This window comes from Myxocyprinus asiaticus, chromosome 34 (assembly GCF_019703515.2).
Source record: "Myxocyprinus asiaticus isolate MX2 ecotype Aquarium Trade chromosome 34, UBuf_Myxa_2, whole genome shotgun sequence".
NCBI classification, from domain to species: Eukaryota; Metazoa; Chordata; class Actinopteri; order Cypriniformes; family Catostomidae; genus Myxocyprinus; species Myxocyprinus asiaticus.
In genome coordinates, this window is record NC_059377.1 from 4,742,818 (window position 1) to 4,756,848 (window position 14,031).

At 35.9% G+C, this 14,031-nt stretch overlaps 1 protein-coding gene across 2 annotated transcripts in view; it reads left to right on the forward strand.

The window, feature by feature from the left end:
• Positions 1-14,031, forward strand: part of LOC127425690 (receptor-type tyrosine-protein phosphatase U-like) — a 477,304-nt gene that overhangs the window by 401,272 nt on the left and 62,001 nt on the right. For both annotated transcript variants that reach the window (XM_051671910.1, XM_051671912.1), the window contains exons 18-19: positions 4,495-4,567; positions 8,568-8,644. In XM_051671910.1, the coding sequence (XP_051527870.1) occupies positions 4,495-4,567; positions 8,568-8,644 (150 nt within the window). The remainder of the gene's footprint in view (positions 1-4,494; positions 4,568-8,567; positions 8,645-14,031) is intronic.

Consider the following 14,031-nt stretch of genomic DNA (forward strand, 5'->3'; position numbering starts at 1 on the left):
ATGACGAATTAGAATGAAAACAGTAGTTTAAATTAACAATTATATTTAAATATTTCATAGTGTCACTTTTCCCCCTTCTGTTAGGTAAGCACTGCTTACCTTTCTTATATGGATGGCACGTCCCTGATATACAGTATATATATATATATATATATATATATATATATATATATATATATATATATATATATATATATATTTATATATCAGAATCTGCTTTATTGCCAAGTATGCTTACACATACAAGGAATTTGTCTTGGTGACAGGAGCTTCCAGTGTACAACAATACAAAAACAGCAGCAAGACATAGATAATAATAAAAAAATAAAAAATAGTTATACACATACGTACATACACACACAGACACACACATACACATACACACATACACATACGTAGTGCAATCTAATACACATCTGTTATCTGTTATGTACAGTGCAAATTTTTTGTTTTTGTTTTTTTGTTTTTTTTCCAGAGGAATGAAATGGCAGAAGAGGTTGGATGTGTTGGATAAATATAAAAAAAGACTAAACTGTATATTGCACATAGTTATTGCTCAATGGGGCAATTTAACTGTTCATGAGATGGATAGCCTGAGGGAAATCTGTTCGTGTGCCTGATGGTTCCGGTGCTCAGAGCTCTGAAGCGTCGGCCAGAAGGCAACAGTTCAAAAAATAAAAATAAAAATAAAAACACACACACACACACACACACACACACACACACACACACACACACACACACACACACACACACACACATATATATATATATATATATATATATATATATATATATATAAACAGAATTATATAAGGGTTTTTAAATTTTAAAAAAATTAAGTTTGGATTTACAATGGCAAGAAGAAATATGTGAACCCTTTGGAATTAGCTGTTATTCTGCATTAATTGGTCATCAGATGTGATCTCATCTTCATTAAAGTCACAAATATAGAAAAGCACAATGTGCTTAATCTAACAACACACAAACAATTATAATCTTCCATGTCTTTATTGAACACATCCCATTAAACATTCACAGTGCTGTGGAAAAAGTAAGTGAACCCTTGGATATAATAACTGGTTGATCCTCCTTTGGCAGCAATAACCTCAACCAAGCGTTTCTGGCAGTTGCGGATTAGACCTGCACAATGTTCAGAAGGAATTTTGGACCATTCTTCCTTACAGAACTGCTTGAGCTCAGCTGTATTCTTAGGATGTCTGATGTGAATGGCTCTCTTGAGGTCATTCCACAGCATTTCTTTTGAGATAAGGTCTGGGATCTGACTAGGCCACTCCAAAAGGTGGATTTTCTTTTTTTGAAGCCATTGTGTAGTGGATTTACTTTGATTTTAAGAGTCATTGTCCTGCTGCATCACTCAACTTCTACTGAAAACATCCAGCTGGTGCACAGCCACCCTAACATTATCCTTTAGGATATCTTGATAAACTTGGGAATTCATTTTTCCCTCGATGACATCAAGTGGTCCCGGCCCCGAAGCAGCAGAGAAGCCCCAAATCATGATGCTCTCTCCACCGTACTTTACCTTTGGGATGATGTTTTCATGTTGGTATGTGGTGCCCTTTTTAAGGCATAAGTAATGCTGCATGTTCTTCCCCAACAATTCAACCTTAGTTTCATCAGTCCACAACATTTTTTAGTAGCGTTGTGGAGTGCCAGGGTGGTCTTTGGCAAACTTCAGGTGTGCCACAATGTTTTTGTTGGAAAGAAGCAGCTTCCTTTGTGGTGTCCTGCCATGGACACCATTCCTATTTAATGTTTTTTGTTGAGTAGACTCATGAACAGAGATGTTAACCAGTTCCAATGACTCCTAAAATCTTTAGCTGTCACTCTAGTGTTCTTTTTTACCTCATTGCGCATTCTGCGATGTGCCCTTTGAGTCATCTTGACTGGACGGCCACTTCTAGGTAGAGAAGCCACAGTACTAAATCATCTCTATTTATAGACAGTTTGTCTAACTTCGGACATTGAATATCTAAGCTCTTCGAGATCATTTTGTAACCTTTTTCAGCTTTATGCAAAGAAACAATTCTTGATCGTAGGTCTTCTGAGATCTCTTTTTTGCTATGCAAGGTCCACTTCAGCAGATGCTTCTTGTAAATAGCAAACTCAAACTAACCCACACCTCCAAACTTGTTTTATTAATTGGATGCCAGGTTTGCAAACTCCTGACTCTAATTATCTTTTGTTGACATCATTAGACTAGGGGTTCACATACTTTTCCAACCTACACTGTGAATTTTTAAATGATGTATTCAATATGTACAAGAACAATACAATAATTTGTGTGTTATTAGTTTCAACAGATTATGTTTGGTCATTATTGTAACTTAGATGAAGATCAAACCAGATTTTAAGACAAATTCATACATAAATTCTGGTAATTCCAAAGGGTTCACATGTTTTTCTTGCCACTTTATGTCACATTTGGACATAAAATATTTAATTCTAGATCAGCAAAATATGTGCTGTGACTTATTTCATTGTTGTTGAATCACTTTTGGGAATCACTATTTTCAAGGTCTTGAGTGGGAGAAAGAGAAACAGTTTGAGATGCAGAGAAATATTGATTATGTGATTTAGTTCAGGAAGAATGAAAGAACGACACACTTTGATGAAAATGTCATGCTGTGTAGCAGCTGAGCCTGGGGTGATCTTCAATGAAAACAGCACAGATGGAGAGAGAGAGAAAGAGAGATGGTAATTGTAAGTGAGGTTGAACTACATAAATGAGAAAAAGTCTTTACCAGGTACAACAAGAAAAGTTTCTTCAGAATTCAAAATCAGAATTTTTTTTTGTCCTCACTGAAAGCGACAAATGTCCAGGATCACGGCATTATAGTGCTGTTGTATATTAGGGGACAGACACAAGTCGTTCATCAGCATGCTTGGTGGACCAGCACATACACACACACACACACACACACACATAAAGACACACTGTGGCCAACAGAAAATGAACACCAGCATCCTCATAATGCATCAGTTGCATCTGGTGAACCAAAATGCAGGAACAAACGGGGCTTAATGGACTAGGGCAAAACGTGACTTGCTTATTTTGGGGGGTCTCTTTTGAAATTACAGTAATTTAGATGTAATTGCCAGGTGCTGTTGTTCACCTGCTTTAGGGGGGAAATGCTAAACATCTGTCACACATTAGCTAAAAAAACTATGTGGCATTAGAAATCACTTAGACAGCCGGTGTATGCTGGCAGTGCTAAGATCTTTCTATCAAAGCTTTCGGTGCACACACACACATACAAACACACACACACACACACACACACACAACCAGAAAATATGACCGAAAAACATGAATCTCCCGAGTTTGAAAGCATTGCATACAAGTACACTGTGAAACACATTTACAACCCAAAAGTTGGTAACACTTTACAATATTTGTTTAGGTATCATGAACTAACAATAAACAGTATTTTATCACAGTCTATATTAATCTTATTCAATGTTAATTCATGAAAATACAATTGTTCATTGTTTATTCATGTTAGTTCATAATGCATTAACTAATGTTAACTTATATTGTAAAGGTTTTAATGGTAAAAATGTATTAGTTGAAAAAACTGAAATTAGTATTAACCAAGATTAATAAGAAATGTTGTGTTCATCATTTGTTTATCAATAGTATTGCTTAATTATAAAGTTAAGGTCAATTAAGAGCATTTGTGGCATAATGTTGATTTCTACAAAAAAAAAAAAAAAAAAAAAAAAAATAATAATAATAATAATCATTTAGTAGCTTCCTTTATTTATTTATATATATATATATATATATATATATATATATATATATATATATATATATATATATATATATACGTACATTTGATTACAGTAAGGCACTTACAATGAAAGTGAATGGTGCCAGTCCATAAACATTAAAATGCATGTTTCAAATGTACAGCCAAAATACGTATACATTATACATGCTAACATGATTTTAGTGAGATAAAATCGTTTATTAACCTTGTCTGTGTAAAGTTATTTTCAATAACTTTGTAAACCTTTTCACAAAATACTTTACACAAATAAGGTAAGCGATTTTATCACACTAAAATGATGTTAACATCTATAGCGTTTACATCTTGTGGCAATCAACATTATGCCACAAATGCTGTCAACTGAAATTGTATTGAACCTGGAATATTCCTGGAGTATCTTTGGGGGTATTGTTTTTTTTTACTAATTGTGAAGCCAATGTAAGAAGTGGGGGAGAGTTGAGGAAACCTGTTTGAAAACAATATATATATATATATATATATATATATATATATATATATATATGTTTGCATTTTTACTAACTTCTAGTAACTAGTAACTACTTTTAGAAATGTTTATTGTAGCATAATGTGTCCTGTTTCACATACATACAGTATATAATGAATTATACACAGTGTGCTATAATCGAGTTTTTCATTCAAAATATAACCTATATTTTTGCATGTGTATCCTTAGAGCTTTTTTGATGGCTGGGACATAAACGAAAAGAAGGACAAGACCAAGGGCAGACATGACACACTCCTGGGTCGTAAGTGTTACCTACAGTCACGACACAACCATATGAACACGCTGAGCATGTGATACAGTAATTTACAGTTTCCCTCATGTATGATATCTGTACACTTATAAAACAGTAGAAAGCTCTTTGGATGTTAGGTTGTATTATAACAAAACAACACATGTATCAAAGATTAGAAACTGTAAAGATTAGAACTCTCTATAGCTCTGTTCTAAAACCTAGTGAGCTGTTTGTTGTCTACTGTCTACATAGGCAGCTACCTAATGGAGCCTCATAAGTAACTAACTTGAAACTCCATATTGGTAGTAACTCTATGGCCACACAAAAAGACATTTCCATCCAAGGATTTTTTGCGAAAAATGTTTTAGCGCATCAAAATAAAGCTGATGGAAACGCAAATTATCTCTAAAATTTCACAAGTTTCGACATAATATTTTTCCGTTTAACTCTAGCACATAAACTCTATGTTGATACTTCAAATGTCACGAAAATCTGGTTTGGAAACACTTTTTGTCAAGAAAATTGGCATTAATGCAAAAAGGTAGTGTCACATGATAGAATTTGCCCCAATCATTAGCCTGTGTTAATCATGATGACAGTATACATCCTTGAAAGCCAATTTACTGTACGTGATTATGGATTGATCTTAACGGCATATAGATCTGATGCTGCAAACATGACACTTCCAAGAGTACCAACACAAATATCTCATATCATGCACATGGACAAGTGCACGGAGAACAAATTAATGGCCTCCATTTGTGATTAATTTAATCACATTCGTTTATTTATTATAGTTGCTTTTCCACACCATTCAAAATAACAGACGGCAGTCATGGACATAGACCAAAATACAAAATAACATTTCTGTGCACAAAGATGTTTTAAATGAAAAATAAATACACAATACTAGGAGTACAGCATCAGTTTGCTTTTTTTGGAACACAAACATATAGCCCAATTCTTTAAAATGATTGTTTAGCTTACTTTAGAAAAAATACCGGCAAAATTCCCTGTATTAAATTTAAAAAAATTACCAAATGAAAAAAAATTATATTGTTAGGCCTATATACTTGCCTTTTCTTTACACAAACTTAAATTAGCCTTACCCTGTTCTGTAGATGAATAAATTCGGCTGAATGACATTCTCAGAATGTTCTACGCTTTTTTCAAGAATATAAACTCTCAGAACTATTTGTCCAATGCCGAGTTAACTTACAGAAAACGAGCTTCTGAACATTTTAAAACTTTTAAATAAACACACATTTCTGTATGGAAACGGCTTAAGGGCAGATTTATTTTGCGATAAATCAAAACGTATGCGACAAAGTGTTTTTTAGGCATGACGTCATCATGCACACCATTTTTATCGATAAAAGGTCAGTTGAATGGAAACAGGCAGAAGACGGCAAGTTTCCCAAACTTTTTTTTACGCATTTTCACTTTGTCGATAACAAAATAGTGCGAAAAGTGGATGGAAGCTAGGCTACTGACAGAAATGCTGTTAGTGCACTCGTGCGCATAAACAAACAGCACTCCTCACGTGAATAGGGTTACCACCTTGGCCTTGTAAAGTTCCTTATTCCTTCATTTTAAATCTAATAATACAAATGTTATCTGATATTAATATTGATGTCAGATTCATCAGTTTCAATAGTGAGCATGTTTCAAAGCTACTGATATAAATATTTGTTGAGAAAGCCCCTCAAATAACAATAATTCAGTATATAATGATTAAATAATTGTAAATTGTTTTATTTAAATAATTATAAATATAATATATATACAAAAAAATAAAAATAATAATATAACAGATAATTAAAATGCATTACGTTATTGTGGCCAGCGAGTAAAGCATTTATCAATATAAAAAATGGGCTTTTAACACAGTTCAATGGAAAGGAGGAGGCAAGAACCGGCTTGATAATATAAATAATATTTAATGATTAACTAAAACAAAAGCACAAACGCACACAGGTGTCGGACAGCTGTCCATAACACTCTCTCTCTCTCTGTCGCACTGCCGTCTCCAGTCGGCCTTTATCCCTCTCGGGCTAATCAGCCTGATTAGGGGCCGGGTGTGTAGAATCACGTCCCGGCCCCACCCTCCGCCCTGCCACAGGGCTTTAAAAGACACTATATTGATTATTTATATATCACTGAACAAGCCTATAATTAGCCTACAGTCCACAGCAATACACTTTGCAGTTTAATTCATCAGTCTTTCCAGGGCAGTGTTGCCCAAAAGCATCGTAAGCCTAAGTAGATTGTAGAAACCATTGGCGAAAATGGTCTCTATGATCAGTTTAAGCTTGTGATGCTTTTGGGAAACACAGCCCAGGATAGTTTTATTATGAGGGCTTTGTAAGGATGCATCGATGAACACATGCGTCAGACGGCCGTTTTTGGAGCATCTCACTTTGGTTGCGTCGCATCATAAACACTAAAAGTGTTTTTAGGTCACTGTGTCAAGTTAAATGTAGTTTGAAACTTAGAAAAACACGTCTTGAGATCCCTGCATTCAGAATTGGGCCCTGTCTGGTGGTTTTTGAACACAAGAATGCGTTCTAATCTTGCGCTGCCGCTAGTGTGGTTTGTTGTCTGTACAGCTGAGCATTGCCTATACAGCTGGAGTTTTGCTTACTGCCCCCTGCTGAAAACAGGTGGTATTTCAAGTTTGAATTGCGTCGATGGTAGGAATATTCCATATTACGGTCCGGGGACATGATTAATTGCATTTTTAAAGTGTTCTTTTTCCATATAATGAATCGCACTGAATTAACTCGTTAAATTGACAGCCCTTAAAATATTAATATTATTATTAAATAATACAAAAATATAACTGTCTACGGTAGTGTGTAAAATTAGTCAATATTTTATCATGTCATATTCATTCATTTTAGTCAATTTTACTCTAACGAAAATAATATCTTTAAGTTGATGATGTGCAAAATGGACACAAAAGTGTGTCAAACTGTAACGGACCAAATTTTAATCAAATATACAAACATATAGAAAAAAATTTATAAACATTTTCTAATGAAAACACTTATCAAATATATATTACGCATCGCAAATTACGCATATTCTGAAGTTCACCTGTTCATTTGCTTCACTGTGCAGATGTAAGTTGTTATATTACATATATGGTGTGGGTATAGTGATTAAACTCATGTATAAATAGGATGAATCTAAATTAGTTTTGAAGCAGTTGATTTTTCTGGTGTTAGCATGTTCAACTCACGCAGCTCATGCGTAGAAATCCCCAACACAATGGATTAATGGATTAGATGAATCCATATCAAATATCTTCTCCTATATACAGGTTCTATAAATGTTTCTTCTTTTTTTATATCTTGCACTGTTAATATCTTTCAGTATAATTTTTTCTCGTCATATTTTCATCAATAGTATGCTTTAATATAATCATTTAATAATTGTCATGATGCGCATTTTTCGTCTCGTCTTTGTTATCGTTGACGAAATCAAAAAACCCGTTGTCAACTAACATTTTTGTCATTAATTTCATTGACGAGATTAACACTGCTACTGTTTAATGTGTAATCGTGCATTTATTATAGCAAAAATAATTGATTTATCATCTTTTAAATGGGAGTGGAAAACGTTTCCCATATCTTGTGTTGTAAATTTCCAAATATCAAGTTCAGCAGAATTTGATGTTAGCATGTTGCTAAGCTAACGATGCAATACTTAACAAACAAGCACAAACAATACCTAGCACAAAAAATATTGTGTTTAGCAGTGTATTTTTAATTGGATTAAACTATTTTAGCAATACTTTTTTGAAGTAAAAGTTGCCTATATTTATAACCAACATTTCTCTTAAGTTGTCCGCCATCTTATATTCGTTTTTTCACGGAGCTTGTCACAATGCCTTTATCTTAGGAGCACACAATCTTGTCTAGGTAGGCAGCTCACTTTTGTAACAGAGCTTTTGTGTTATTATTCTAACTTACTGGCATTGTTCTTAACCTCTACCCCCAAACAGAAGATCGCCATCGTGTGAAAATGCATTCCCTCCTGGCTGATCCGAACTCAGACTATGTCAATGCAAACTACATTGATGTAAGTATTTTTCTCTTTTCCTCTCAATCATTCTCTCTTTACACTCTTTTATTCACACCTCCAGTCTCTTCTGTGCATGTCATTTTCAGATTGTGTCCTTAAAGGTGTTTTTCTCACTCTTGTTATCTATGATTGAAGGTATACATTATTGCACAGGTTTGTTTGGTAATTCCTTTGTGGATTTGATTGTCTATTTGTGGTGTTTCCATCATGAGCTTTTTGATTCCAATATTTCAGTAACACGATATGATCCTATAAGACTTGACATTGTTGTACCTTTCTGACGCTCTCTGAAAGACCTGAATTAGATGTGCCAACAATCATATCTGATTTCTTAGCACTGAGCCTATACAAGAGTTTGACACTAATTTCTCATAGTGTTATCTGTTATAGTGTCAAACACTACAGTATTTTGAAGCAAATTCATCTGTCATTTGGTCGAAGTTAACCAAATTAGGCAGGTGCTGACATTATTACCTTGTTGCATCACAAGGTAAGATATGGTGCCTTAATCCTGCCACTGAGAAAAAAAAAAAAAATAGTTCTGATTTTGTATCTCTCAATTGTTAATTTACTATATAAACTTGCAAATTATGAGAAATAAAGTCAAAATTACAAAATATAAACTTGTTGCGAGATATAAACTAACTATTTCTGTCTCATAATTGTGACTCTATATCTTGCAGTTGCGACTTTAAATGGGAATCGCAACTTTATTTCTCGGAATTGCGACTATATATTTCGGAACTGCAATGATTCACATTCATTGGCTCTGTGAAAGTGGTAGTCTGTTGCAGTAGCTCTATTTTGTGTCTGTTTTAAATGTCTTTGCCCTTTAGTGTTTTTTATTCCATTTTTTCCATGGATATGAGAAGATGATGGACATTTTTATCTGCTCTTCTGATCACTGGGATAGTTGTATTTAACAACAGCAATGCATGTTTGAAGAGGAGTGGAATTGTTTATACACAGGACCAGTTGATCAAGCTACAAGCATTGGCAGCACTACATAGTGGGAGACCAGACTTACCAGTGGATTACGCAGAAGAAGACGAGGGTTTAGAGCATGGGTTAAACGTAAAGAGAAAAGAAGAAAATACAAACCTTCGATCCCGTCTATAGTTTTGTGTAATGTGAAAGCACTTTCCAACAAAATGGATGAGCAAGCGGCACTGACAATGAGTCGAAAGGAGTTTCGAGAATGCAGTGTTATGTGTTTTTCTGAAACGTGGCTTAATATCAAATAGCGAATGTGACCATTGACAGCTTTCAGACAGAGCAGGAAGACAGAAGCCAACGAGAGAGTGGCAAGTGGAGGGGAGGAGGGCTTGCTGTCCTGGTGAATAACAGATGGTGTAATCCTAAAGATGTTACTGTCAAGGAGCAGAGCTGTTACCCCGATATTGAATTGATAGCGGTCAATATGTGGCCCAGCTATTTACCGAGGGAGTTCTATCATGCAATTGTTCTTACGGTCTTCATTCCCCCTTCAGCTGAAGGAAAGACTGCCTGTGAATTCATTTATACCCTACGCCTTCCTTGTAATTTCCGCTGATTTTAACTTTGTCTCCCTCTCATCCACGTTGCTCACATTTAAACAATAGGTGGAGTGTTACACTAGAAAGTATAGCTGCAAGCAGCAATTATGGGGCCAAGCACACCAACGTACGGCATGTAGGGAAGTGTCACTGGACATCACTGATTATGACAGCATAAAAACATATGTAAAACTGCTAAAATTAAAATACAATGAATTATAACTTTTGACCAAAAGGTGGCACAGTAACCAAATTTACACGGTGTGGTCAAGGTGTGGTTATTTTGACACACAAAAAGTTTTATGAAAATACAGCAAAGTGTTGCAGAGATACAGCCTCAGATGCTTTTTTGTGACTTGCCATCAAATTCGTTTGGTGCACTATTCAAGAATTGTTTTGTCTATCAAAAAGCTTTTTATCACACTTTGTCGTGAGTTACCCTAGATAATACCCGAGAAATTTCGTGCAAATCGGACTTACGGCTTAGGAGGAGTTCGAAAAAGTAGGTTTTCAATGGAATTCAAAATGTCGGACAGGAAGAATGGCCGACCATGGCAAATTTAGTATCAGGGTATGCAGCATGACCAAAGGAATCTAAAGAGAGCAGTGACTGGACGATAGGCCAAAATAATCAAATGTTATTAGCATTTTTAAACATTTAGTTAAAAAATGTTGACCACTAGGTGGCATTGGCCCAAAACTTTATAGGTACCCTCAGGACATAGTTCTGACGATGTATACTGAGTTTCGTAATGGTACGCCAATCTGTTTGTAAAATACAGCATTTTACAACAAAATTAAAAATGGCTCATACCCAAAATGGTCGACATAGGAAAATTGGCTATTATTTGACTCTGTATGCCCCAAGGAATCTAAAGAGACCCGCCTCATAATTTTAGGCCAAACTTTTCAGAAGTTATAAGCAAAAATAGCTATTTTTCATATCCCCTGACCACTAGGTGGCGCTGTGCCAAAATGATGCAGGGACCCTCAAGTCATGATGGCTATGACATATACCAAGTTTTGTGTCAATACGCCAAAGCGTTGTGAAGATACAGCCTCATGTCCATTTTGGCGGCATCGAATTTGTTGAAGCGTTATTCGAGAACAGTTTGACCTGTCAAACAGTTTTAATACATTTTTCCCCTTACCCCTAGATGACACAAGACAAATTTTGTGCAACTCAGACATACGGTCTAGGAGGAGTTCGAAAATGTAGCTTTTTCAGAAAAATGTAAAATGCTGGAAAATCTAGTCGGGCAGAAATTGAAACCGTGGTACGCATTCGACTCGGCATGAGCCAAGGAATCAGAAAAAAAAAATATTTTTATTCAAAAGTTATAATCATAAACATGAGTGAAACTTTGAACAGTTGGTGGTGCTAGAGGGTTGGAGATAGAGACCCCAAATTTTGGTCAGTTATAGTTCAGAGTTTCCTCTATCAGTGTGCCAATTTCCTAACTTTCCTATGCATGGTTGTATGGACTGCTATAGACTCAGTGGCAGAATAAGAAGAAGAACACAAACGAATACAATAGGTGCTATGCACTTTCAGTGCTTGGCCCCTAAAAATAGAACTTTGGACTTATGGTATGCTAATGCAAAAGAGGCATACTGTGCCTCCTTCCTCTGGGGAACTCGGCCACAATCTGGTTTACCTTAAGTCTGTTGTGAAAAAACTTCCTGTTGCTACAAGAACAGTTATTAGATGAGGCATTAAGAGAATGATGAGGCATTAAAAGACATAACAGGTCGGGATTGTAAATGTAAATCATTTGGAGAAGATATTGATGGGATGACATCGCATTACCGGTTTTATACATTTCTGTCAGGATATCATTGTACCAATGTGTGTGCTTTTTTTCCAAATAATAAACCGTGGGTCAAAGAGATTAAGATCATTTTAAATGCAAAAATGGTCTTTAGAAAAGGGTACAAGGATGAGCTTAAACAAGTCCAGAAAGAATTAAAGGTGAGAATGAGAGAAGGAAAAGAGGTTTACAAGAAGAAATTGGAGAAAAAGCTGAAGAGGAACAGTGTTAAAAAGGTGTGGCTAATATGAAAAAGATCACAGGTTATCACAGGTTACACAGGCCAATCATCCAACTGCAGGGGACAAGGACAATTAGTTTAACAGGTTTTTCAATCGGTTTGAGGCAGAAGTCCCAATGCTAGCTGCAACCACTATGCTCGTAACAACACCTGCTACCATGCAGCATTCTCCCTCCATTCTGAAAATAATACATACCGGGTTGTGCTCACAGTGAACATGTTCTGTCAATCTGTGGTAGCAAATGCCCTTTTTATGCTTTATGGGGAAACAGCTTCAAAGAGGCAGATCCTAACAAGATAGGTAAACTGCTGAGGAAGGCAGGGTCTGTCCTGGGGGCTAATCTGGAGTCCCTAAAGGTGGAGACAGAGAGGAAGATGTTGTTTCTCAACTCTGCACATCCACTATATGATACCATTTTCAGTTATAAGTGCACCTTCCACAATATATTCCCCTGGTGTACTTATTATTATTATATAATTATTAGTATTTGCACTGCACTTCACAATTGGGCTGTATATACTTTATGCTTATGTATTTATCCCTTTTATAATTTGTAATGTAATGTTTTTATTGTGTATAAAATCTGCACTTTTCATGTGGCTACTGTGACCTGTCGGGATTCATAAAGTATTTTTCAATTTATTTATTTCAATTGTGATTTTATATCTCATAATTGTGACTGTATAATCTCAGAATTGCAAGTTTATATCTTGCAAGTGCGACTGTTATATGTTGGAATTATGACGATATATCTGAATTGCAACTTTATTTCTCAGAATTGTGACCATTTCTCACAATTGTGATTTTATATTTCGGAATTGTGACTTTAAGCTCTATTTTCATGAGCGGACCAGGCGCAGTGATGTGTGAAACGAATGTGCGGTACTTCTTATCTAATTTTTGTGAGAGCACAAATTCTAAGCGCAATTTTGTGCCAGTGAAAAAGCACAAGTGGCCGTGAGTAAGAGTGTTTGCGCTATCTGTGGGTGTATGCACGCAAACTGGGGGTGTATTGTAAGTTAATGAAGTTGTGCAAATTGCAATTTTCTATTTTCCTGAGAAATAGTTCATTGCACTAAGATGTTTGAGAGCCATGTCTATTCTCGTTGCAATATCTAAACTCACGGAATTGCTACTTTATTTCTCACAATTTAGATAATTACCTATTTTATTTATTATTTTTCTTCCAAGGCGGGATCCGTCTTCCATAGTCAGATGGCTTTTTTAGGCAAGGTAAAAAGTAATACAACCCAAACAACATTTTTTTAAAATTATAATTTTTCCCCTTTTCTCCCAATTTGGAATGCCCAATTCCCACTACTCATGGTGGCACGGTTACTCACCTCAATCCGGGTGGCAGAGGACAAGTCTCAGTTGCTTCCGCTTCTGAGACAGTCTATCCGGGTATCTTATCACGTGGCTCGCTGTGCATGACGCCGTGGAGACTCACAGCATGTGGAGGCTCATGCTACTCTCCGCGATCCATGCACAACTTACCACAGAGTGAGAACCACTAATCACGACCACAAGGGGGTTACCCCATGTGACTCTCCCCTCCCTAGCAACCGGGCCAATTTGGTTGCTTAGGAGTCCTGGCTGGAGTCACTCAGCATGCATGGATTCGAACTCGTGACTCCAGGGGTGGTAGTCAGCGTCAATACTTGCTGAGCTACCCAGGCCCCCCAACCCAAACAACATTATATACAGGTGAAAAATTGGATGCCGTGAGCATGAAACCATTGAAATTAGTTAAGAAACCAAACACAAAAGCTAATCAGTCTAAAAGACTTTAAAAT